Source organism: Drosophila sechellia, chromosome X, assembly GCF_004382195.2.
Source record: "Drosophila sechellia strain sech25 chromosome X, ASM438219v1, whole genome shotgun sequence".
In the NCBI taxonomy this organism is placed as follows: Eukaryota; Metazoa; Arthropoda; class Insecta; order Diptera; family Drosophilidae; genus Drosophila; species Drosophila sechellia.
The window spans coordinates 7,109,467-7,132,277 of record NC_045954.1 but is presented as its reverse complement, the minus strand read 5'-3'; the positions used below and the strand labels follow the sequence as shown (position 1 = coordinate 7,132,277).

Sequence of the window (22,811 nt, the reverse complement as noted above, 5' to 3'; positions counted from 1 at the left end):
GCTGCCGTTTGCAATTGTTCGAAAATGCAAATTTTGCAAAAGGATATGCCCATGCATAAATGCTGGGCTGCCGGAGGGGGGTTCCAAGGGGCCAAAGAGGCTAAGAGGCTAAGGGGCTAAGGGGGCACACGGAAGGACTCTCAGGTCCTCCGGCAACGACAGCAGCCAGAAGCCAGACACGAAGCAAACATATTTCATGCAGTCTCAATTGGAATTCTAAATCAATCAGATTGAGACGACGCCGCCGTCTCCACTCAGCTAACAGCTAACCAGTTCAGTTCTGTGCCGTTGGGCACTGTTGTTACACAGCGGCAAAATTTGGGTAACTTTCATATATCAAAATATATGCAATATTTTATTTGCTATATCCATTGATCAGAATAACTCTTCTTAATATTATATTGAGCATACTTATTAGTATTTTAATGAAGAATTCCCACATTTAAATTTTGAAACTTTTCATTTCGCAAAGTGTTCAAAATTCGTAGGACTCTGTGCATTAAGTAAGACACAAATCATAATCGTATGCGTGGTGAGAGCGGGGGAATTCCGGGCGAAGGAATGGTTATATCTAGGTGCCAGCTGGGCAAGGATCTGTGGCCTCGGCCTCGTCCTCGTCCTCGTCCTCGTTTCCCGTCCTGTTAGGAAATGCAAAATTTCAAATATGAATTGAACTGATATATTAATGGCCACTTGAGTTGCACTCTCTTCAGATCCTGGGGACGTTTGTCAGCCAAAAGTAACTGCAGCTTCCTGGGGGAAATTTCGAAAATGCGGGAGGGATGAGGGGGCTGTTGCTGGTGGTACAACCTGCTCGGTGTTGGCATTTATAAATCAAAATGTTGGGCCAACAACCTGCAAACACACGCACACCGAAGGACATTCTGCATCCGTGTATCATTGTATCTGTGCTTGTGTAATTGCCAGGACCTGGACTGCATCCTGTTTTGGGGTGGGGGCTTGCGGATTGGGGATTGGGGTTTTGGGGTTCTGTTTTAAGGGGGTGCCACAATTGCAGCAACTTATCTCTCGCCTGCCCATATAAATAATGACAAGCACGACGACAAATAATAACCAAACGCACACAGGACATGCCGCAGGACAATAGGCCTGGGAGAAAAATAGGGTCGAGGTAAGGACGACTACTGTCTGTGAGTGAGTGTGCATAATATGAAAATTTATGTGCGGAAAGGATTGAAAATAAATTTATGAATTATATTGGTTAGAAAATTGCATCTACTCAAGGATATCCTTAATGTCTCCAGGATATGCATGTGTTCAGCTAGGCTTGCTCATTGTTTTTGGGGCTATCTGTTACATTCAACAATGTCCTGATTCAATTTATTGTTTGTTTGATTTGCATTCTGACCGGAGACACTCGCCAGATTTGTGCCTGTATATCCCTCTTTACTCGTATATATAAAGTCCTGCGTCCTTTGTGCCATTTGATTAGCGATAACAGCTGCAATTTGCGCCGAAAGTGCTTTTCGAATTATCATTGACAAAAATAAGAATCCTAAAAAGTAACACACGCAGCCAGGCTTATCGTAAAAATCCAATAAAAGTGGGCCACAGAATTCGGTTTGGGGGCTTTTATGATCTTTTCCCCTGTTCCTGCTGACATTTGGTAGTTTATGACTAGATTTGGTTTCGATACAGAGAGAACAAAATAAAATAATTCAGTTATACGTTTAAATTTCCTGTGGATATAATAATAATAATCACATTAGTATCTGCTAGTTTTATATCTTTTGAATATTTTAAAGGAATTTTATTGTTTTGATATAAAATCATTTAATATTGCTTGCTTGCTATGGAGAAAGTTGTTTTTTTTTTCAGTGTTGCAAATATGTCAAAGTTCAGTAGCCGTATTCGATGGGGGATTTTGAGTAAGGTAAAAGGAACTGGTCATAAAACTTTCCCGACACGTTTATGCCTATCTGGGTTGTGGATCTGAAATCTCAATGCCAATCCAAATATATCCACATTCTGTGGCAGTTCATCAAATGCTCGACGACAAGTCACGAGCGCTGCAATCTGGAGTGGCTTATGGCATTAGTTATTAGTCGGGGGTTGTTGGTATATCTTATAAGGAAGATACATTTCATTAGTCAGACATCACAAGGGCTTTTTATTGAGACGTGTTTCACTAAGGGACCATGTGAATAAAATGAATACGGTGTTGGTACTTTTGATTAAAAAAACAGGCATAAAAACAATCGCCAAGGGCAGGGCATAAATATTACATGTCTCTAGTTTCTGGAAGCTTTTAAAATAGTTCAATAAAATGCTATTCGCATTGGAATAAGCTATATAGCCTCGACCTAGACCGAAAGAATTGAGTACATTTGAACTACAACCGATACACAGTTGTGTGATCGAAAACGAGAGAGCTCCAGTGCACATGATAATTGCAGACGAGTTGAAATAATGTTATTAAAAAATCAACACCTCAATTAGATATTTAATGTGACATACCAATTACGTAAGCAATTACAGATGTACTCTTTATATTTTTGTTTGAAATCGTATAAACAATTGGGGGCCCATAAAAGCGAGGTTTTCGAGGCCAATGTCAACCATTCCACATCAAGATGCGTTTCTGTCTACTGTTCTTTTTGGCCCTGAGCTGCTGTCTGCTGGTAACTTAAATGGCCGATAACATTACAGATTGTGGATATTCGAAATATTCGTGCTCTTTATTCTAGCAATTCTCCGTGGCTGGAGTGAATTTGGTGCGCGGACTGGAGGCTGCCGGTCATCATCGCAACTCCACCGGCTCACCACCACCGCGTGGTGCTCCTCCACCACCTCGGACCACCACCGCCAGCTCTTCGGGTTAAATGGATTGAAAACAAAACATGAGAAATCTGGCAAAATTCCCATTGACGGACCATTTAAATGAAACCTACCATTATGTAATCCTTTAGCTTCAAAAAATATAGAAACACGATTCCAGCAAAAAAAAAAATAGTTCCAGTGTTTTAAACCACAGTTTTAGTAAATATTCGTTTTGGTGTATTTATTAACTTATTTCTTCGTAATTGGAAATATATCAATCTTATCTCGCTTAAAGATACTGAAATGAAAGCATTGAAATATAAAATTCTACATTTTGCACAATTTGCATTATTTATTATCTAAAATCTCTTCGCTTTTGTGAGACTTTCATTATTGATATCTAACGTCTATGACCATTTAACCGGACTTCCCGCCGCGAAGTGATTAAAATCGGCATTAATTTGACAAAAGTTCAACGACAAAAAATGACATTAAAGCTATCTGATGTTGGAGAGAAAATACGATATACATATATAGGCTGGGCCATACCACATCGCCCATGGTCAGAGGTGAGGCTGCAATTTGTGATCGTATTTGTTGATACAACGTATCCAATTGTCCGTCGCCATTGTGGCCAATTGAATGGAGTTGCAAGAAAAGCGAACTATAAAAATGAATGGAACCGCCGTTGAACACGATCAGTTGTTTGGGGGACTTCTCGGACCGAGGATCACGATGAGGCAATCCATAAAGTACATATTTGCACTGTTGTTTGCCCTGGAGTGTTTGAGCCTTGGCGACACGGCTCCCATCGGTGAGCATCCGGATCATGCCGGATGTATACGGATAACGATCATCAAGCGACCTTTGGCCACTACCACCACGACAACAACAACAACTACAACCACAACAACCACCACAACCAGAGCCACAACCATGGCTGGTTAAAAAGGAGTATACTACATTCAACACAAACAATGTGTAGAAATACACTTAGTCCTCTGGTCCACAACTATAGTGATCAACGGTTAAGAATAGTTTCGAAATTTTATAATCTCTGGTTTATCAGGATATAACAGCATATAACCATTTCTGCCGTATTAAATCAAATTGCTTAATATCCAATTAGTTTCTTGAATACCGTACTTTTTTCGAAATTCTACCTTTATCGCATGGTAATCTTCATTTAATCTGTTGAAAACGTTATAAGGCTCATTCCTTCCACTTTTCAAATGGAAAAGGCATCCGAAATCATTGCATACTTTGCGGCAGACACTCGAAATGCAATTTCAGCCACGCCCACTCCCCAAGGTGATGTAAAATGGGCTAAAAAGGCTGTGAAAGGCCACCGCACAATGCACAAACGAAGCTGCCGAATATAATTAAATATTTTATCGCATAAAAGTGCCAAAAATGAAACGACAACAAGAAAATAAGCAGCCGGCATGCGTTTTTCCATCTGGCTCCTCTGACCATTGTGCTTTGCGTACACTACAAAAAAATATATTTTTTATGAATAATATTCCGTATATTGCAATTTCGAATCACAGTATTCAAATAAACTTAATTGGATAATCCCTAACAGCATCAAAAATTGTTTTAGCCTTTAGTGATTTAAGCTTTAGTGGTAACTAGAATACAGTATGTCTAAAGTATGTAGATGGAACATTTTCTTCAGTGCTTTTGGCTATGTGTGTGGTGCACAGGTAGAGACCACCCCTTCTTTCCTCTGGACCTTCCCTTGTAACCCCTTTTGGAGCTCTTCTAATTCTGTAAGCTGACATTGTTTTGGCACGGAAAAGATTGAGGGAAACTCGAAGGGGAAGGGGATTGCTGGAGAAACACATGTTCTCCGCAAACAATAAACCCGCAGCTCGGCGTCCCTCTTTTTCGACCACTGCATTTCTTGGGTCTCTTTTAGATGAAATCTTTTGGTCAACAACAACATCAGCGGGCCATTGTTCTCGCCTTCCATTTTGTAGTGGCTGCTTTTTTCGACAATTTCCATATGAATTTTAATTATAATTTTTCTATGCTCATTTTCATGAAAACAATCAAAAATGACTTTTGTGCCGCTTGCCCTCTCCTCCCACCAAAAAGAAACGAATGTTGGTTGTGGGGTTAAGGAGCTTGAGGTGGGCCCGTTGCAAATTATAACTAGCATTTATATGGCCACCAGGCATCTGAAAATTAGGAAACGGAACTACATACGCGAAGGCTTTGTTTTTCGAAAATTATTGCATTGGGAAAAAGTCAAATAGTTTATATACCCTTTAATGTTGAAATATAGTTGAAAATTATAACATATACCAACATAAATAAATAATTGCTGACAGTCCTTAAGGCGAAAAACTGCTTGAAAAAAAATGTTATATATTTGCATAGAAATTAAACTTATTAATTTTAACCATTATATTTTTACACATTTTTTTATAAGTTAATATTTTGAATCTTAACTTAAGGTTCGATTTTAAATGATATGACATTACTCACAACCAAAGGGTAATGAGTGGGAGATTGGGATGAGGAGCAAGCAAATTATATTTGAGCATAAAAAGTAACACAAAAGCAACACGGCGACATAAACAAGTTAACAGAGCGAGGAGTTGTTGGCTTTTGTAGTTGGCAGTTTGGCACGTTAGCGCAGCCAGCTTCCGTTTCCTGCCGTGGCCAAAAAACAATCCACCCATATGACAACTGTCGCTGTGCCCCCTTTGCCTGGCCCCTGACCCTTAACCCCCTAACCCCTTAGCCCCTAGCCCCACAACCCTTAACCCCTGTCACTGGCCATGCATACAGCATAGTTTTTGAATATGCCGCGAGGTGGCGCACCTGTGTCATCTACGCTTTTGTCCAGATTTTCCAAAAACAAAAAAAAAACTAAAAACCCACACAGCCCGGAAACTGTCATTATGCATTCTGATGATATTTTCGCCGCCGTCTCTTCTTTGTGGAAAATTAATTTTGTAGTCGGCTAATTAAGAGACAAAAAACATGGGAGTGTGTTGTACCTGTATATGGCAACATGGCATATGTCGTCTTCATCATCGATAAAAGTTTTGGAGCAAGTAAGTAGATGAAGGAGTTGCACAGACTGAGGCAAAAACTAATTTCGCAAACATTTGTCAGCTCATTAACAATTCAATTTGCTGCATAAACGACCTAAACATACAAATAAAGATGGGGGGTTTTGTGACCCCAACGAAATAGTTGGGCCCACTCGGATGCAGACTGACCGACCACACATGAAAAGCAGTAAATATTCAATTAACGGCACAGGGTAAAACTAATGTGAAAACGGAACTCTTTGGGTTAGCCACACCCCTTGTTGGGCGCCCCCACCCAACCCACTTGACCTTGGCCAGACAGAGTTCACTGGCCAATCACTTGTGCCTGGCACTTGAAAGCGGAACGGAACCCTTACTTAAAACAGGGGTTTTCTAGTTCTGGTCATTTTAATAGCCGCTCGCTCGTAGAGTATTAAGGTATACTAAATTCGTTGATAAGTACGTATATAAACATTTAGAAGAAAGCGTTTTCGATCCTGAAAAATTTATATATTCTTGATTAGATGGGTGCGTGGTGCAGGGTCTCCGCCGGGTGCACGTTCTTCAGCAAATAAAAAAGAGTATAGAAATCTTCGACTTTGTAAGCAGCAATTTGTTACCCGTACTTTTTTCTTGTTTGTGATTTTCCGTCTATTTGGGCAGCCGGCGTTTTGATTTGTCGGGTTAGGTTATATGTACCCACACCCGCTCCTTTCTGCACTTGCTCATTTTTCGAAACCTGGGCCATAACTGCGGGCATTTTTCTAATTACAGAGAAAGCAGCACAGGAAACTGCTTTGAACCCATTTCGCACAGGACACAGGAGCCCAAATAATTATGAATTGTGTTTTATTTTAAATATTTGCTAAGCTACCGAAAGGAACTTTGCCAGGATGATGCCGGTCAGCCTTCTCCTTCTCCTTCCCCTTGAACCGCCATCCAAATCCCCTTCACGTTTTCGTCTCCTGTTTGTTGCTGGACTTTTGACCAGGATCTGGTATCTTTGATCGGCGATGGCGACGCCGCTCTAACCAGCGTCTCACAAATGGTGTGAGCAGACGTGTGTCCACTCCATCCAAATCCGTCTCCCGGAGCAGGAGACTTGTGACCAGTGCCACTACAATCGTCACCAGGGCTCCAAAAAGCGTGAAATAGAGATACGATATGCGATACAGCCGGAAGGGAGCACTTGGACCGGAACTGCACAAAATAATATAAAAAGGGCTTAAGGAAACGAAATTTACCGATTATATTGTAGATAAATGCTTACCTGATGGCACCATCTAGTGCCAGGCTGGCAAACTCCCGTGGTTCTCCTGCGAATGTATAATTGCAGCCCATTGTTGAATATGGTTTCCTCTTATAGACGAAATCGCCGGTGACCAGATCCCGCTGGGCACTTACGCACATCCAGGCCATAACAATAAGTGAACTGAATCCTCCGAGCAAAGCTCCCTTTGAATTAACCCATGGCAACATAACTCCGGCGGTAAATATACCCAAGAGTGGTCCATTTGCCACCGACGAAAGAGTGATGGTCAGTTGCAGAACGGCACCTAATTTCTCCACGGCAAACACGAGAGCTACGAATATAATGCCAAATACAACGACCACACTGCGCATCACAAAAGCGGTTTGCCCCTCGGTCAGTGGACTCTTTCTAAAGGTCTTTACAAAATCTTCCAGAACGACTGCAGATAGAGAGTTCAACCCTGTCGATAACGAAGACAATGCCGCACTGAAAACACCGGCTACAAATACTCCTGGTAGACCCGGATATGAGCCCAAAGTGTCCATTACCAGAAGTGGCAAAAGTTGATCGTTTCTCTGGGCCAATTTCGTTTCCAAAGGATCACATTGAGAATAGGTGGCATAGATCAAAAGTCCCGTATAGCCGCAAATCATTAAAAAGGCCAAAACACCAGCGATAAAAGTCCATATTGCTATCCGGGCATCTCGAAGCGTGGGTAGCGATAAATATCTCTGGATCATATTTTGACTAATTGCATTTGACTTCAGCCAATGAGCTACACCGCCCAAAACCAGGGAATAAAAGGTATACCGCTCACTTAGATCCGCACTAAAATTGGGTACTTCCAATCGAGCTGTTTCTTGGGCTTTCTGCCACACAACTCCAGGCCCGCCGATATCCAGTGTGCCCTTGATCAAAACCAAAGCCATCGCACCGAACATGATCAACGTTTGGATGACATCCGTCCAAACCACCGCCTTCAAACCTCCAATGCAAGTATAGAAAATGCAAACCACACACACAATGGGCGTCACTATATGGATGTTCACTCCAGTGGCCTGATTGAATGCTATAGCCGGTACATAAATCACAATTGGAAGCCAAAGTAGCTTGGAATGAAAAAGAAAAGCAAATTATAAAAGAGAGACTAGCTATAATTGAGATTAACTCACCGAAGCCACAATGAACATGACAGATCCGAAAAGCCTTAAACTTCTGTTATATCGCTGTTCCAAATACTGAAATAAAAGCCTCCATTTCAAATTGATTCGTAATTCAAACAATATGCAAGCTTACCTTATAGGTGGATATCAAATTGAGTTCGTGGAAGACTGGAAGGAAGAAATAGTACATGCAGAAGCCCATTAAAACCAGTGATCCCATAATATACATGTACTGAGCTCCATAAAGATAAACCTCTGTGGGTGTACCCAAAAGAGTAATTCCAGATATAAAGCTAAAAAACCAAAATTGATTTTAGTAAATACATCAAAACTTAAGACTAATTAAATGGAATTTCTTCCTGGGTAGTGTCGCCTTGACCTTCGACAAAGGCCGATCATCCATCATCTGTAAGAGATCAAAGTGCGTTTTATACAATTCAATTAGCACCAATGTCGTCGTAATTCTCTGGTGTCCAAGTCAAGTTGCCATACATTCTTAGTTGCCACTTGGAGATCGGGTATTTGGGCTTCGGGGAAGTGGAAGTGGAAGTGGACTCTCGCAGTCGTAGTCGCCAATTGACCGTCGCCAATTTGAATGCCCTGCATATGCGGGTAGCTCGAATTGCCCGCGAACGTGGAAGCCAATTATTAATTATGAAACATTTTGATTTGGTGCGTTGATAGGAGCGAGCTGTACAAGTATGCTAAAAATAAGCGACCGACTATAACGGGTCCAAACTACGGGAGCAAACTACGACCTACACTATGTCGGCTTTTTTCCTGTATGGCTGTATGAATCTTCAGACAAGCTCTCTAGTTGAGGACCAACGGGGTTTTCCGCGGTACTTTGATTAATTCTATCTTATCTCTGGCACATTAAGCACTTAACAGTGAGAAGAGAATGGGGCTTTCCATCTCGACTTTATAATATACTTAGCAATTGGCTATAGTGGAAAAAGCTGTTTTTAATTAAGTTGGCTTGTGTCAAGTTGTTTATAGTTTCCTTAAACGTTTTTATCAGATTTATTTTCTTATAATAGTTAGTGAAAATGAGTGTAGTAAAAGAAATCGGTTTAATGATTTATCGTAGAGTTCTAAGCTATTCCTCACCTGGATATCAGTGACATTGTGATGGGAAAAATCTTCATCTGCCTGCCTCCAACCAAATACGAGGCAGCACTACTCGCCGCCTCCTCTGAGCCATTGGCCTTTTGTTTCCTGGACTCTCGGCGCAGTTGCAGGCAGAAATATATGCCGATTACGGCACAGATGGCCAACATCAGGCAAAAGACCAAATAATCCAGCCATCCAAAGCTCTGCAGGCTGGCTCTCAGCTCCTCCACGTGCATTTTCCCGGCACTTCACTTGCTCACTCAAAAAAAAAGAGAGAAAAAAGGAGAAAAACTAAAAGAACCGCAGCGATCGCACCGCTCGGAGGCACGCATCAGAGGTGACTGGTGGGTTATGGTTCGGATTTCAGATCCCAGATTCCAGATCACAGTGAGATGGAAGTGCAATTGTGCTGTTGCCACACAGCGAAAACCACCACCACCACCGACTATTATTGTTTTATATTTTTATTAACGATATTATGACATACACACACTCAACTGACGGCGAGATCGTCGTCACTTTTCGCGTGCCAGCTGCGATGGCGACTAAAACTTTGCCTGGATCTGGAGCAACAGCTGACTGGCCAGCTGATTCTTCCGTAGAAGCACCACCGCATGCCTCCATGCCACCATGCACAACCACCCACCTCAAAGACCCGCAAAGCCACCAGTCCAAACACCCACCCACCCAGTGGGCTAATTGAGTCAGTGGTTGCAGTATAGCAAATTGAGTCGCCAGCGGGGCACTTAAGCCAACGCGTTGTCTTTGCCTTGGAGAATGCACAGATCGAGGGACAAATTGTAGAAGTCAAATTGGTTACACTTAAAAATAACTTACATTATTTCCCATTAAAATATATGCACAAATTACAACTAAAGCTCCAAACTATCAACACTCTTCGGTTGTTTTTTCATAGATATTTTAAGTCTCTTGAATAATTGATTGTAACTTCGCAAATAGACCTACTTTGAATATTTCCAAGTGTAGGAGGAATGGGGTGCGACTGTGTAAATTAACTTTATTAGATTAGATTTAGTCGGCAATTTGTGACCGCCCCTCCTGCGTCGCACTCCAATTTTCTATAAATGCGATCGGCACTTGGATTGCGGCCTCTCGGATTTGCTTATGTAAACTGCGGGTGTCAAACGAAGCAAAGACAATGAGATTTGGAACCATCAAGGGGAATTTCTTTTCGCCGGTGTACCTAAAAATACACAGGAAATAATACGATTTTGGAAGAAAAAATGAACGCATGTACGTTTAAGTTGTGCCTAATATTTTATTACCCAAAAGAAAAAAAAAATATTTTTGCTAAATATTAAACTGCAGAACTGCTAAATACGATTTAGTAGACCGAGCTGACTGATTTTTGGCCACAACTTAAGCATGAAGTTCTTCAGGCCAAACATTATTAGCACCGGGTCTAAAGCCTGCAAATAAAAGAAATAAAATAAATAATTCACTTGATAATGTATGGATGTTAACCTACCGGGGGTAGCTTCACTCAAGGCCAGGATTGAACTGGTCAGCTCCTTGATGGAACGTTCCATTTCATCAAATTTGGCCAAATCATCGGCCGAGGGAGCCGCCAAGCAACTCTGGCCCATAAATAGGATACAAGTCAGGGCCAGAAAAATAACAATATTGTATTCCATTGCTTTGATGGTGAACGAAGAACTGTGCTATGGATGTTTCAGAACTTGGAACTTTTATAGACCCGCTCTAATCAAAATAATATCACGGTCGATTACAGAACAGAAAATGCTTTGCTCGTTATGGCTCAATACTTGTCAAATGACCCATAACTAAACCCGATTTATATCTCACATTTAATTTTTTAAAAGCAAACGGTATTTAATGTATGTTATATAAAAATAGAAAATAATTACTGGTAGAAAGCTAATATTTCGTATAATTTTCAAACACCATTTTTCCAACTAAAAAATCGGATTCAAAATGCAGATGCCTTGAGCTGCAGTTTTACGTTTTCAGTTTTCAGCTTCAGCTGTGGCAAAAAACGTCTGCACTTTAGCGGTAATCGAAGCATAAAATGAGCAGCAAGTGCCACTACACACACAGCTGGAGACACACTCACACAAATGCGCCGGCTCACGCATACACACAAACACAGAAACACACAGGTGAATCAGAATCAAAAATTGTATGCGTTTTGCACCTTGAAAATGCGTTGCAGTGGGTGAAGTGAATTTTTATTCACGCCACTCTTCAAATGAATACTGCAAATACTCTGAATGCGCTACATTTTCTATGTTGGCTTCATCAACGCTTCAAACATTTCTAAATAGGGTATTAACAAAAATTCCTTGGGGATGTCGGATTGACCAATGGAATAAATAATAATGTTAAGAGTAATTTTTACTGCGTAAAAACATAGCCATAACTAGAACTAGAAAATATTATTTTTTAATCATTATAAAGATTTTATTCAATTCGTCTTTTACTCATTCATTTGAATGGGTGTGTATCGCCGTATATATCTTTCTTGTTATTTTTTTTTACTTTTTGATTTCGCTGGCTGATTTTCTCCTGCATTTCTTGTTTATTTGTGTTTTTTTTTTTGCTCTACAGCGTCAACGGCAAATTAATTAATTCCAGTGGAGCGATTTTTCAAGAAAAAGCCCTTTTCGCACACATGTACGTATGTATATATATATATATATATATATATATATATGTATATATCCGTCCCCACTTTTGGTGGGCCACTCAAAACCGTTTCGCAGGTGTTGTAATATTATTTGGAATTATGTTGGAATTTCTTGTTTTCGTTCCCGCTTGCGAGTGTTTTTTTTTTTTTGCTCCTGTGCTCGGAAAATGCCATGAAAATTATTTGCTTTTTAATTTTGTTTCAAGTTGCATATGTCTCTCTGCACGAGTGTGTGTGTGTTCGTTGTTTATAGCTAACTTTACAGTTGAGAAAGCATTTGTTAAGTGGTTTTAATTAGTTGCCCCTAAATTCCCGCACCTGATTTTTCCTAAGCCTCATTTTGCCGTCCTTGTAATTTCATATCCTTCTGCCGAATTCCATAGTGTAAAATAATAATAATAATACCATTTTTATGAAGAATAATACTTTTGTTATCGAACTCCATTTGAAAAGAGCTCCTTACAAAAACCGTACCAACGTATTTTCGTACTATGCCACTGCAGCAATTAGATTTGAAACCACACCCTGTCGCAATGACACTCTACATATGCAAATGTCCACCCCCGGCGCAACGCCTCCATAAAAATCCTACCCCCTTTTTAGCGAGCCACTGTCATTCACACTTCGGTCATCATCAGTGAGAATGGCATGTAATGGGTGCTGCCATTTACAATATTTATCAAGTGCGCGAAACACACCCAAAAACTGGGATAGCGATTAGCTGGTGGAACTGAAAATGGAAAGTGGAACTCAGGGAGCAGGACTCATATATTATGGGCTTTGGCATCGTCATCGTCATCGGGCCTATGCGTGGTCCCTAATTACATCGCATTGTCATAACAAAATTGAGCGCATTTGACACGCAATTGCCCCACAGTTGGTGATGTACTGAGAGAAAAATATACTACGCAACTCAGACAATCATTATGTATATGGAAACTTGAATTATGCCAATTGAGTTTCTAGCTATGGTTGTATAATATTGCCTATGAGAATTAAAATTAACTTATTTTTATTTAGGCTTAGTCGGTTTATGTGTGATTTTTCTAACAGTTCTCTTCACGATGACATGTGAGAAATGCCACCGAGGTCCGCACTCAGTACTCGAAAGTCAGCAGTCAGGGGTCAGGGGTCAAAAGTCGGAGGGACTGTTGCATCAGCCCAACTAGATAAGAATTAATTGTTCAATGGCACGCATTGCACTAAATATTTGAATATATACACCCGTTAGTTGGCTCTTCCCGTTAATCGGATAAAATTCATAATTATTGTTATTACTGTCATTTTTCTAATGACCCGACCGCGCACCCAAATTGCGTGTACTTTTCTATTAAGATGAGCTATCAAACGCACTTTTCCGACTGCGCTTGACTTGTTTGTTTTATTTTCGGCTCTTTAGCCTTTGGCTTTGACCAAGAATCTCCGATTCGGTGGCCTAATGTAACCATCCCCCGGATCTTCGATGGCCACGCAACGCACGCGTAAATTATGTAATTAAAATTCCGCACCTTAATTCGGGCAATTTATTACACGAGCTTTTGACTAATTGGATAACGATCTTTAACTATGTCCACTAAATACGGGGCACAGTGTGTAATAAGTTGATGTTGGAAAAAATGGAGGGCGCTGATGTGCTTATGAGTTCATAACCGATTGCATTCGCCGATAGAGCTCGCAATTAATTGAATTTTTACCGAAAGACTTCTGGAAGGTGTGTGGAATCCAGCGGAGTGATTAAGTAGACGGAAATGTTTGGCTTTGGTGGTTGAATGGAGAATTTGACTAATAAATCACTGATTAGTTAGGTGGCGGTTTTATCAAGCAAATAAGTTTTGATTCTCCACTTTGATTTGCAATGTTCGGAAATTTTTATTTTCAGAAATTGGCATGCCAGGGTGCAAAAACTAAGGATTATTAGATATAATAGGGAGCGAGACTGATAATTAACATTATCCATGCATCAGGTCAGAAAAAACTTCAAATGGTGGAGTCAAAGAACGGGGTATGCCCCCTGCTGGTGTAGTTCCATTGCTGGTTGAATTTCCAGGTGTTACAGGTGTTGCAGGTGATGTCGAGTTCCCCGATCCATCTGATCCTCCATTATTATTTTTGTCACAAAAAATAAAATTAGGGAAATATTTGCAGAAAATATCCGGTGGCGGTGGAACGAAAAACTGAAAAACATAATTATATTATATAATTAAAAAAGTGATCTTTGGGTTATTACAGCTGATGTTGGCGTTTGTGAACTGAAGAAGAAAGTCAAAAAGAGGCCAAGAACGACTAGGGAAATATTCATATTGCCTCGAAAAAATTCCAACTGATTCTCTAACTTCCAAACGTCGGCTTTTATGGACAAGAATTTCTTTAATTTTGCTGTTAAATTTTCTGGTGATAAGAACTTAACTAAAGTCGTGTCTTAATACCAATCGTGAGACGTAAGTCAACTATCTTAATGGAAAAGCTTTGCCTTGTAATTCGCCTACGAACGGTTTAAGATAAAAAACATTTTACTTCTTTCTTGCTTCATCTAAAGTAGTTTAGTATTTTATAGTAGTTTACATAATACCGCCTTACAAAAACAGAAAAATTAATACATTAATATGATAATATTTCTGAAGTCAGTTGCTCAAACACAATGTTTGCATTTCACTTAAACTTTTTTTTAAGATCCCTAACGTGCGATTTTAGTGTTTGGAAATGTTTTGAAAGTTATTTACAACAACCTTATAATATTCTTAGATGAAACAATTTATCGTTTTTTATGCCTAGGAACTTTAAATAAATATTACTTAAAGCTTTAGTTTATTTCATTTATTCTAGCCCATTTAGTACAGTTTACAGTTCTTGCAAGTATGCTTAAATCTTTTCTTTGTTTATTTAATAAAAAAACATTGAATATGTTGCAATGCTTGGGTAATTTATTTAACGGCTGGCATGCCAAAGTGCAAACAGAATATGGTTTTTAGTACAATCTTATAAATTCAATATCCTTTCCAGTACAATTTTCCAGTTGTTTTCCAGTACATATGTTTGTTTAACGTGTTAGATCAGAAAGCTTCAAAGTTCGGGTGGCGTCTGCAGTTGAATTTCCGCTTGAAATCTTAGCATTCTGATCATTTGAGACAATCGTCGAAAAATCGCAGACTTTGCAAATTTCAGCAAAAAATGGTATTGCACACAAGATCTGCCGTTGCGACTGGAGCGTCTGAATAAATTTCTCGTTGCTGACACCCTAAACGTTAGAGGTTGTTGTATAATTTAAATAATAATATTCAATATTAATGTTAACATTATATCTTACGTAAGACAAGCCGGTACACAAGAATATGTTCGCAAAGAAGTTGATTTCGCAGTACTTTATGGTTTGATTATAAACTGCTTGGATATCACACTAGCGAAAATAAAATTTTACTAAAGGATATGATTTGATAGTTATTTAAAGATCTTACTGCTGTGGTTGGCGATTGCTGGGTGCAGATAAATGCCACAAAAAGTCCTAGAATTGCAATGGTAATTTTCATCTTGGCGTAACTGTTAATAGAAACTGAGCTAAGAGAGCTCGAAAAAGAGGTATTTATGGGAAAAATACTACATCCTTCAAATATTAAATTACTGCAAAGAATATAAGAAATGAAGTCGTGGACTTAATATAAATCGTGTTACAGATACGTTTAGACTTGAAGTTGTCTGTTTACTCACGTTTTAAATTGGCACACTTGAGTGGGTGTATCATATAACTATAACTATTTTAGCTTAAACAGTAAACAATTTAAAGTAAATATTCAATATTTGGCTGCCATATTCTAGCGATTAATCCAATTCAGTCCCCAATGGTCATAATTTACAGCCAAACATGACAACTGACACTTTTTGCGCTCCATACATCGCAAACAAATTGCACATCGTGTTATCATTATCGTGTTTTTCAACCGCGTTCTGGTCAATAATTCGCAAAGCCATTGATGGAAATTAAAACACAAATCAAATGGCAACAGCGGTAGTGGCATAAAAAAGCAATTTCCATTATTAAAGCGGGCAATTGAATGAGTCAACAGAGCCGACAGGTGAATCGTAAAGGTGAGAAGTGGGCGGAGGGTATGACGCCGTGGGCTAAAAATAAACCCTATATACTGTACACCACATACTATATAGTGTTAGGCAGGGTCAACGGAGCTTTTTCGGTATGCGGCACACGTGGGGCCCCGATTATAATGCCTTTCAGCCGATTTGCTGGGCTCAATCCGCTACTGAATTCCGATTTCAGTTCTCATTCGTCGTTCAACGTAAAATGTTCTGCGAGGCGTTTTAACTCTGGCCTTTATTTCTGACGATTTTTCTATTCCGGTCATGGCTTTTCTTTTTAAACTACTTACCCTCTTGGCAGTGGCCGCCATTTTTATCCAAATGGTAAGTGGTAAATCAATACAAGAAGGGTGTTTTTTTTTTTAAGTTAACATCTTATTTTGTGCAGACACTTGCACTGGAGTTTATGGATGAAGACTTCCTGGCCAACGATGATGGTCATCACTTGGACGAAGAGTCCGCTGAAGTACCTGGAATTTTGACTGGTTATACCAGAGATACGATCGCTCACTTTAATCCTCGCAAAGTAGATGGGGGATTTCGACAATTGTGGGAACGTGTTCCTCTCCAAAAAGTCGATGATATTAAGCGAAGATAGGAACACTTACTCATTCCTTATACTCGATACTCCAAATGATGATTACGTACAATTTAAAAAATACCATTTTCATCAACTTTTTTTTGAATATGCTATTTATGATATTATTTTAAATGAAAATCTTAAGAAAACAATGTTTAATGTTTTCTTAAGCTTTTCATTTAAAATAATATCATAACTAACTAATATTTATTATATACATTTTAATCGTACTAGGTGGTTGGAATGCTTGAAGCCTATATTAAAAGAACTTTAATCCAAATTAATATTAAAAAATCTATATATTTATAAATATATTTCTACGTAATGAAAATGAGTTTTTGACTACTATAGAAATATTACAAGACACCATAGATGTGGTAAAAGAGCAATTCCTTCGAGGATTTTTGGGTCAAACCTTTTTGCTTCGAGCCCGAGGGCTAAACCGACTTACCACCAATAACCCAGCCACGGTTGTGGTTATCCCCACCAAACCAAAGCAACCTTCTGCCCAAGTAGTTCTTAGAAAAGTAATAAAAAAAAACCGTGGAAAAAGCGGCCCTCCTAGGAAAAACTTTTTTATTTGCATTTTGTTTTAAGCAATGGAAAGAGACTGAAAAAAGTGAGACCAACTCTGTTTCTGTTTCGGGTGTATTTTATCCATTTTTTTTTTCTTTTGCTGGTTGTTTCGTCTTTGTTTTGTAGAAAAATGCACAAGTTTTATGGTAGCATAAAAGTTTTTGTGGGGAAAACTTTGCACTTGTCTTGCCGAAAGGGTTTTACAATGATGCGCTATATGCGACACGCCCCCGAACTGTCCAAGTGGGCGTGTCGAGCACTTAATATTTCTGGCATATCATTAGGCGAACACAATATCCACGAAAACTGATTTGGGATGGGTGCTCTATAAACTTTTTTCGCTCTCTTGGACCAGAATGTGACACTCAGTCATTCAGTTAAACATCGCGGTTACTTAACCCTAGAAAGCAACTTTCGGCTGACCACTCTGAATGACTAGCATGCATTATCATTAAAATAAATTATTAGAGTCCAGTGTGGCCACAAACTAAAACGCATTTTGCACGTTTTGTGTGCGAGAATTTTTTACACGATTTTTACAACTTTTTTTGCGGTTCCGCTAAGTACACAAAAGCATTCTGTCTACAAAGAGGGGGCAACGGAAGAGGGGATATGGATGTGTATGGGGTGGTAGAAGATAAAAAGTCAAGTTGAATGCGTTTAGAGTTAGGATGTAGCATTTAGTTAACCCGCAAGACGCACACAAGAAATAACTTTGCATACTTTTAGGCAGCAGCAGCTCATGTTAAATACTAATGCAGGAAATGGGCCCTTCCACCATCGCCATCAAAAAAGACAATGAAAACGGGGTGGAAAGTGCGCTGAAAGCCACGTAATTTCTCAAGTAACCTAACCACGTAAAGCATAAAATATTTGCCTTTGAGTCGGGGTCCAAAGTATGTCCAAGAAGTTGCCCAGTTGCCGCAAAAACAAGTTGCAAGCCGCTCATTTGAATACCCGGCTACGAACTCGGACATGCAAACAACTTTGACCACGCATTTGTTGGAAGCTGTAGATGCAAATGTTAAACAAAATGCCGGCAGGTCGAACCTAATAATACTCTTGAAGATGATAACCATACATTCTTGGAGACTTTAGTGAATTATGGATATTATCATAGTTAAATAGTTTGGCTTATATTTTATACTACCTTTAAAAACGTAATACTTCCAATAGTTTGGAACGCTCATGTCTATAACTCTTGTCTATAGAATTAATATAGATGTCCTTCAGATTGATGAATACAGAATAATAAGTGCGTGAAGTACTATTCGTTTTATGTTGCAAAATTTGTCCCGAAAACAGTGGGACCCCCTGAACAAGCATTATAAATAGGCAAAAGGAGCTGGACGAAGGTGACGATGCCAAGTCAGGGACAGAAGAGCAACATTCTCGGCAGGAGTCAGCCAGTTGACTGGCCACATGCTTCATGCTGCCAGGCACATGCAATTTGTAAGCCAAAGCGCATAATTTACAACAGGGGGAGCCTCGTCTTCTAGGTCTTGAGACACAGTTAGAAACTGAAACCCATACCCATACTCAAACCGTAAAACCCGTATCCAGTGCCCCGTTTGCCGTCTTGGCCAATGAAGCGCCGGTTGCGGCCAGTTCATCTTGGGTACCCCAACGAGAACCATTCGAAGTTTTGACCCAAGGAGGCAACTAACACCGATTGTGGTTGCCCTCAAGAAAAACAGTGCTTATGTTGGTAGAAGAGCTATAATTAATAGTCCAGAATAACAAAAATATTTACTTAGTTTACCTAACGCCAATATCTGATTTGAATTTTATACTACATTGCTTATTATGTACATACTTACAACTAAACGATTTCTGATCGTGTAGACAAGAAAGCTACATGTAATATCAATATCAAATTAAAAAACTTAAAAACTCGTTATATGAAGATATTTGTTTAAATGAATAGTTTACTCCTTCAAAACTATCTGGAAATGGAAGTCTCGGAATCGCACTCATTTGCATGCCAGTGAATTGTCCCCCTGTCACAGGACTACTTACTAAGAGCTATCTACCGACTTAGTTTTTGAGTTTATTCTTTTTCGGGGGATCCTTCGACCCTCGTGTTTCGGTACAGCGAAAACTCTCGAAAATAAGAGGGCAGGATTCGCGTGGGCTTAAGTGTTCTGGCCGAAAGGAGTGGCGAGTCAAGTGGCCACGGTCATAAAAAGACAGTGGAAGTGGTAGTACGAGTAAGCGGTGTCCGCAAGAAAATAACTTGTAGCAAATTAAGTTTGTTAGTAATTAGAACACCACTAAGGACACCTGAGCGCCGGTAGAATTTATACTCGTGCCCGGGCCAAAAGGCAGGACAACACACAACAATTAAACTTGCCGCCTCTAATTCCACCTCCTTTTTCGGTTGCCGACTTGAGTCCTTCGCTCCTTTCTCAGGTAAAGGTAAAGTAACAAAAGTTCCACCAAGTCCAACCCTGCCTTGTCGAAAATTCCTCAACTCGAAAGTTGCCAACTTTGATGTACCAAGAAGACTGGAAAAGGAGATGCATTTTTTAGAGGCGGGGAGAGCAACCGTCAAGTGCATGCCTGGACATTGGCCAGTTGCCCCGTGCGCATTAACCCATTAATAACCAGAAGTCAGAAATGTCAACGATTGTTTACCCCTCAGTGTTCATAAGAAACAATATTATCTATATTATAAAGTTTAGTCTACGACAAAAGTTGAAATACAAATCCCAATAATGTTAAAAATAGATTCATGGACAATAATTTAGCAGATACAAGGGGTTAACCCTGCAAAGCCCGCCCTCACACACTCAACGAGCCATGTGGCCAAGTGGCAAAAGTTTGGCAGCTTAAGGAGCAGCAGAAAGCAGTTCAGTTGACCCAAGTACACAACGCTTCCAAAGCGAACAGGTACTTTGTGGCGTGCGTGGGACAGGAAAAAGGATCGGAAAAGTAGCAGGCGGAACTCGGAGAACAGGACATTAGCAGCAGTCTTTCATAGGTATACATACCACATACTTAGAAATGTTTACACACTTAGATGAAGCAAATAATACTCGTTGCTTAATAATTTAATAACCTGCCATGATGGGAATGATTTACATTTAATTTAGACCAACTGCCCACACTTTGTTGAACTTCAATTCCTGCCACCTAATCTTTCGATTTCTATCTGAACCGATTTCTTTCGTCCAACAGCCCATTCTTGGGCTTGTGGATTTTTCCTGCCAGATATGGTGAGCCGCTTCGATCCAGATCTTTAGCCAGCATGACTCGTCGGATCCATAGAGCTTTAGGACTAGTCTTAGTACCCAGCATTTTAGATACTTCACGGTGTGTCATCCGTTTCTGATGACATAATTATGTTAGGAAAATGAATTTGTTTGAACAAAAGGTGCAGCAATTACCTGAAAACATCCGCTATAAAAGCGTTCGGTTCCTAGATTTCCAAAACATAACCTCAGCAGACCAATCGTCTTGGTGCTGTTGGGCGATCTGTAGACCTGGACTGCAACGCAGCAGGTGGTCACGCCCATTGCCACAAACGTGCCCGCCAGAGGTAGATAGTCACTAAGAGACGGAGAGACTTTACTGGCTTGCATTTTGATTCTGTATAGTTTTCGCCCGAATCGAAATAAATATTTATGGTATGAAAAATTTTAAAAAGAATATTCAAGGTATGGTAAATGTTATGCTTGACGTTAAAACCTGATGTACATTGAGCATTTGTATTCAAACAAAAACTAACGAGCCTATCCAAGCCGTAAAACTTAAATTTAAACTTTTCTAAGTAGACCAATCCAAATGGGCTCTTTAATGTTTTAAGGGGCCAATCAATTTAAGCCTTCTTTAACTTAAAGTCTCCATAACACAGACAAAAGGCTGAAGCCTGGCCGCACTTTCACTTTATTAACACCAAATTAATTTTGTCTCGAAACAAACACCCAAGTATATGTACACACATACGTATAGTTTATATATATTTGTATGTAGAATTCAAAAACCCCCAAACTAATGTTACACACATGAATACATTTCTCGTGCACAGTTGAGTGCAGCGATTGAATTTTAAACAAGAACGAGAAATGCCGGCAATCAAGTCAAGTCAAGAAGGAAAATGAACTTGGAAAGGAAACTCCAAGGCGACGGGTGCTATAATCAATATGCAGCAGTCAATAAGAAGGAGCAACAATTACACAGGACCTGGGGAATAGATGGGAATTAAGGCTGGGGAATGGATGGGGTGGTGGTTCGGGCTTGCCCCATAGTTTTGCAATGTGCCTCGGTTAAATGATGTGTAATCGTCTTATGTGCACTCGAATGCCTTTTGGCTTCTAATATGGCTGGGCATCAAGGACCCAGGACAACAGGACTTCAACACACACACACACAGCAGGACAGCTGAGGACAAAGGCTGGACCCAAGGACCCAAGATCCCCACACGCCCACACACACAAAAGAAAACTTTGCCATAGGCTGACCTCAAAATGCACAACGACACAAACTTTAATTTACAATCAATTCAGGCGTGAATAATAAACCACAAGAAACCAAACAGAGAGTTTTCCCCGAGACGAAGTGAAAGTGTTGCCGTTGCCCTTTGTCCTCTCGAAAATTTAGTTACAACACACAACACCAAAAGTTTGCCAAGTTTTCGAGGCAAACAAACAAAACTCTGGAGTAGCAACTCACTCGTACCCCAATGAATTTACCCAAAAACCGCAACACTTCCGCATTTCGAGCATCTACTCCTGGACAGGAAATTCCGCCCAAGTGCTCCTCCTCGGCCATCAATATTGTTTTCCTATTAAATTGATCATTGGTCAGTCAACAATTGCGGCGAGCTGCTTTGTCCACTTGACCATGACAACCCATTCATCGTCTGGCATTTTCAAAGCACTGACGAAAATTCGGGAACATTTATTTCTTTTGTTTGTTGAGCAGTGTTACGAAGAGAACATTTCGAAGATCGATCGAACTTTTACCGTTTTCCTTGCGTGAGGTGTGGCGCTCTTCCACATTCTCTCCTTCACCTCCTTTCAGTTTTCATTTTCGCGAGCGTGAGTGAGGTGCGCAGTTGTTTGACAAAAACGGAAATAATCGAAATTTCGCGTGTTTTCGGCTCTAAAATTGTTTAAAACGCAATAAACATTAAGATTAAATGTGATCGCACAACTGCGTAGTGAATTCGGTAACAAATTTCAAGTTTAAATGGTATATTTCGCATATTTTTCGTGAGTGACGCTTCTTTTCACATGGCAGCAAACCTTCCAATGCAGGAACCGTTACTTTTCTTTTGTGCGCGTGCTTCGTAAGTGCGCACTTGTTCGATCTCTGTGCATTTGTTGTTTTAACCTAACGGTTAAAAGATAAATTGTTAATTTGTATACACATGTATATGTGTATATGTAGTGAAAGTTTACTATTTTGTATTCTTTGAGCCAGAAACTCTCGTTGCACAGGAAATGCAGATCCAAAATTCCTTTTGTGTTAAATATTAGTGGCAAACTGGCGGCAATGACAATAAATTGCGGACGAATCGAGAATGTGTGGTCCTCAAGTG

At 39.9% G+C, this 22,811-nt stretch overlaps 8 protein-coding genes across 8 annotated transcripts; 3 read left to right on the top strand and 5 right to left on the bottom strand.

The window, feature by feature from the left end:
- The first annotated feature begins 2,560 nt into the window (after positions 1–2,560).
- Positions 2,561–2,971, top strand: LOC116802121. The gene is made up of 2 exons (XM_032725339.1): positions 2,561–2,642; positions 2,709–2,971. Exons 1-2 carry the CDS (start codon positions 2,595–2,597, stop codon positions 2,841–2,843), a joined length of 183 nt encoding a protein of 60 aa, XP_032581230.1. The 5' UTR covers positions 2,561–2,594; the 3' UTR covers positions 2,844–2,971.
- Positions 2,972–3,496: 525 nt separating this feature from the next.
- LOC6618988 (probable helicase DDB_G0274399) lies at positions 3,497–4,363 on the top strand. Its single transcript, XM_032725461.1, has one exon. The coding sequence runs from the start codon at positions 3,517–3,519 to the stop codon at positions 3,727–3,729; it is 213 nt and encodes a 70-aa protein (XP_032581352.1). The 5' UTR covers positions 3,497–3,516; the 3' UTR covers positions 3,730–4,363.
- A 2,297-nt stretch (positions 4,364–6,660) lies between these two features.
- Positions 6,661–9,726, bottom strand: LOC6618987 (sodium-coupled monocarboxylate transporter 1). Its single transcript, XM_002043196.2, has 5 exons — positions 9,354–9,726; positions 8,377–8,536; positions 8,253–8,318; positions 7,099–8,189; positions 6,661–7,028 (listed from the first exon to the last, which is right to left on the bottom strand). The coding sequence occupies exons 1-5, from the start codon at positions 9,590–9,592 to the stop codon at positions 6,779–6,781; spliced, it is 1,806 nt and encodes a 601-aa protein (XP_002043232.1). The 5' UTR covers positions 9,593–9,726; the 3' UTR covers positions 6,661–6,778.
- An 885-nt stretch (positions 9,727–10,611) lies between these two features.
- On the bottom strand, positions 10,612–11,021 carry LOC6618986. The gene is made up of 2 exons (XM_002043195.2): positions 10,846–11,021; positions 10,612–10,786 (listed from the first exon to the last, which is right to left on the bottom strand). Exons 1-2 carry the CDS (start codon positions 11,009–11,011, stop codon positions 10,737–10,739), a joined length of 216 nt encoding a protein of 71 aa, XP_002043231.1. The 5' UTR covers positions 11,012–11,021; the 3' UTR covers positions 10,612–10,736.
- Positions 11,022–13,830: 2,809 nt separating this feature from the next.
- On the bottom strand, positions 13,831–14,346 carry LOC116802152. The gene is made up of 2 exons (XM_032725477.1): positions 14,252–14,346; positions 13,831–14,198 (listed from the first exon to the last, which is right to left on the bottom strand). The coding sequence occupies exons 1-2, from the start codon at positions 14,321–14,323 to the stop codon at positions 13,974–13,976; spliced, it is 297 nt and encodes a 98-aa protein (XP_032581368.1). The 5' UTR covers positions 14,324–14,346; the 3' UTR covers positions 13,831–13,973.
- A 577-nt stretch (positions 14,347–14,923) lies between these two features.
- On the bottom strand, positions 14,924–15,584 carry LOC116802132. Its single transcript, XM_032725389.1, has 3 exons — positions 15,477–15,584; positions 15,329–15,418; positions 14,924–15,259 (listed from the first exon to the last, which is right to left on the bottom strand). The coding sequence occupies exons 1-3, from the start codon at positions 15,546–15,548 to the stop codon at positions 15,062–15,064; spliced, it is 360 nt and encodes a 119-aa protein (XP_032581280.1). The 5' UTR covers positions 15,549–15,584; the 3' UTR covers positions 14,924–15,061.
- A 702-nt stretch (positions 15,585–16,286) lies between these two features.
- On the top strand, positions 16,287–16,970 carry LOC6618985. The gene is made up of 2 exons (XM_002043194.2): positions 16,287–16,434; positions 16,499–16,970. The coding sequence occupies exons 1-2, from the start codon at positions 16,375–16,377 to the stop codon at positions 16,706–16,708; spliced, it is 270 nt and encodes an 89-aa protein (XP_002043230.1). The 5' UTR covers positions 16,287–16,374; the 3' UTR covers positions 16,709–16,970.
- Positions 16,971–20,309: 3,339 nt separating this feature from the next.
- On the bottom strand, positions 20,310–20,953 carry LOC6618984 (mitochondrial import inner membrane translocase subunit TIM14-3). The gene is made up of 2 exons (XM_002043193.2): positions 20,656–20,953; positions 20,310–20,596 (listed from the first exon to the last, which is right to left on the bottom strand). The coding sequence occupies exons 1-2, from the start codon at positions 20,848–20,850 to the stop codon at positions 20,417–20,419; spliced, it is 375 nt and encodes a 124-aa protein (XP_002043229.1). The 5' UTR covers positions 20,851–20,953; the 3' UTR covers positions 20,310–20,416.
- Between the last annotated feature and the right edge of the window lie 1,858 nt (positions 20,954–22,811).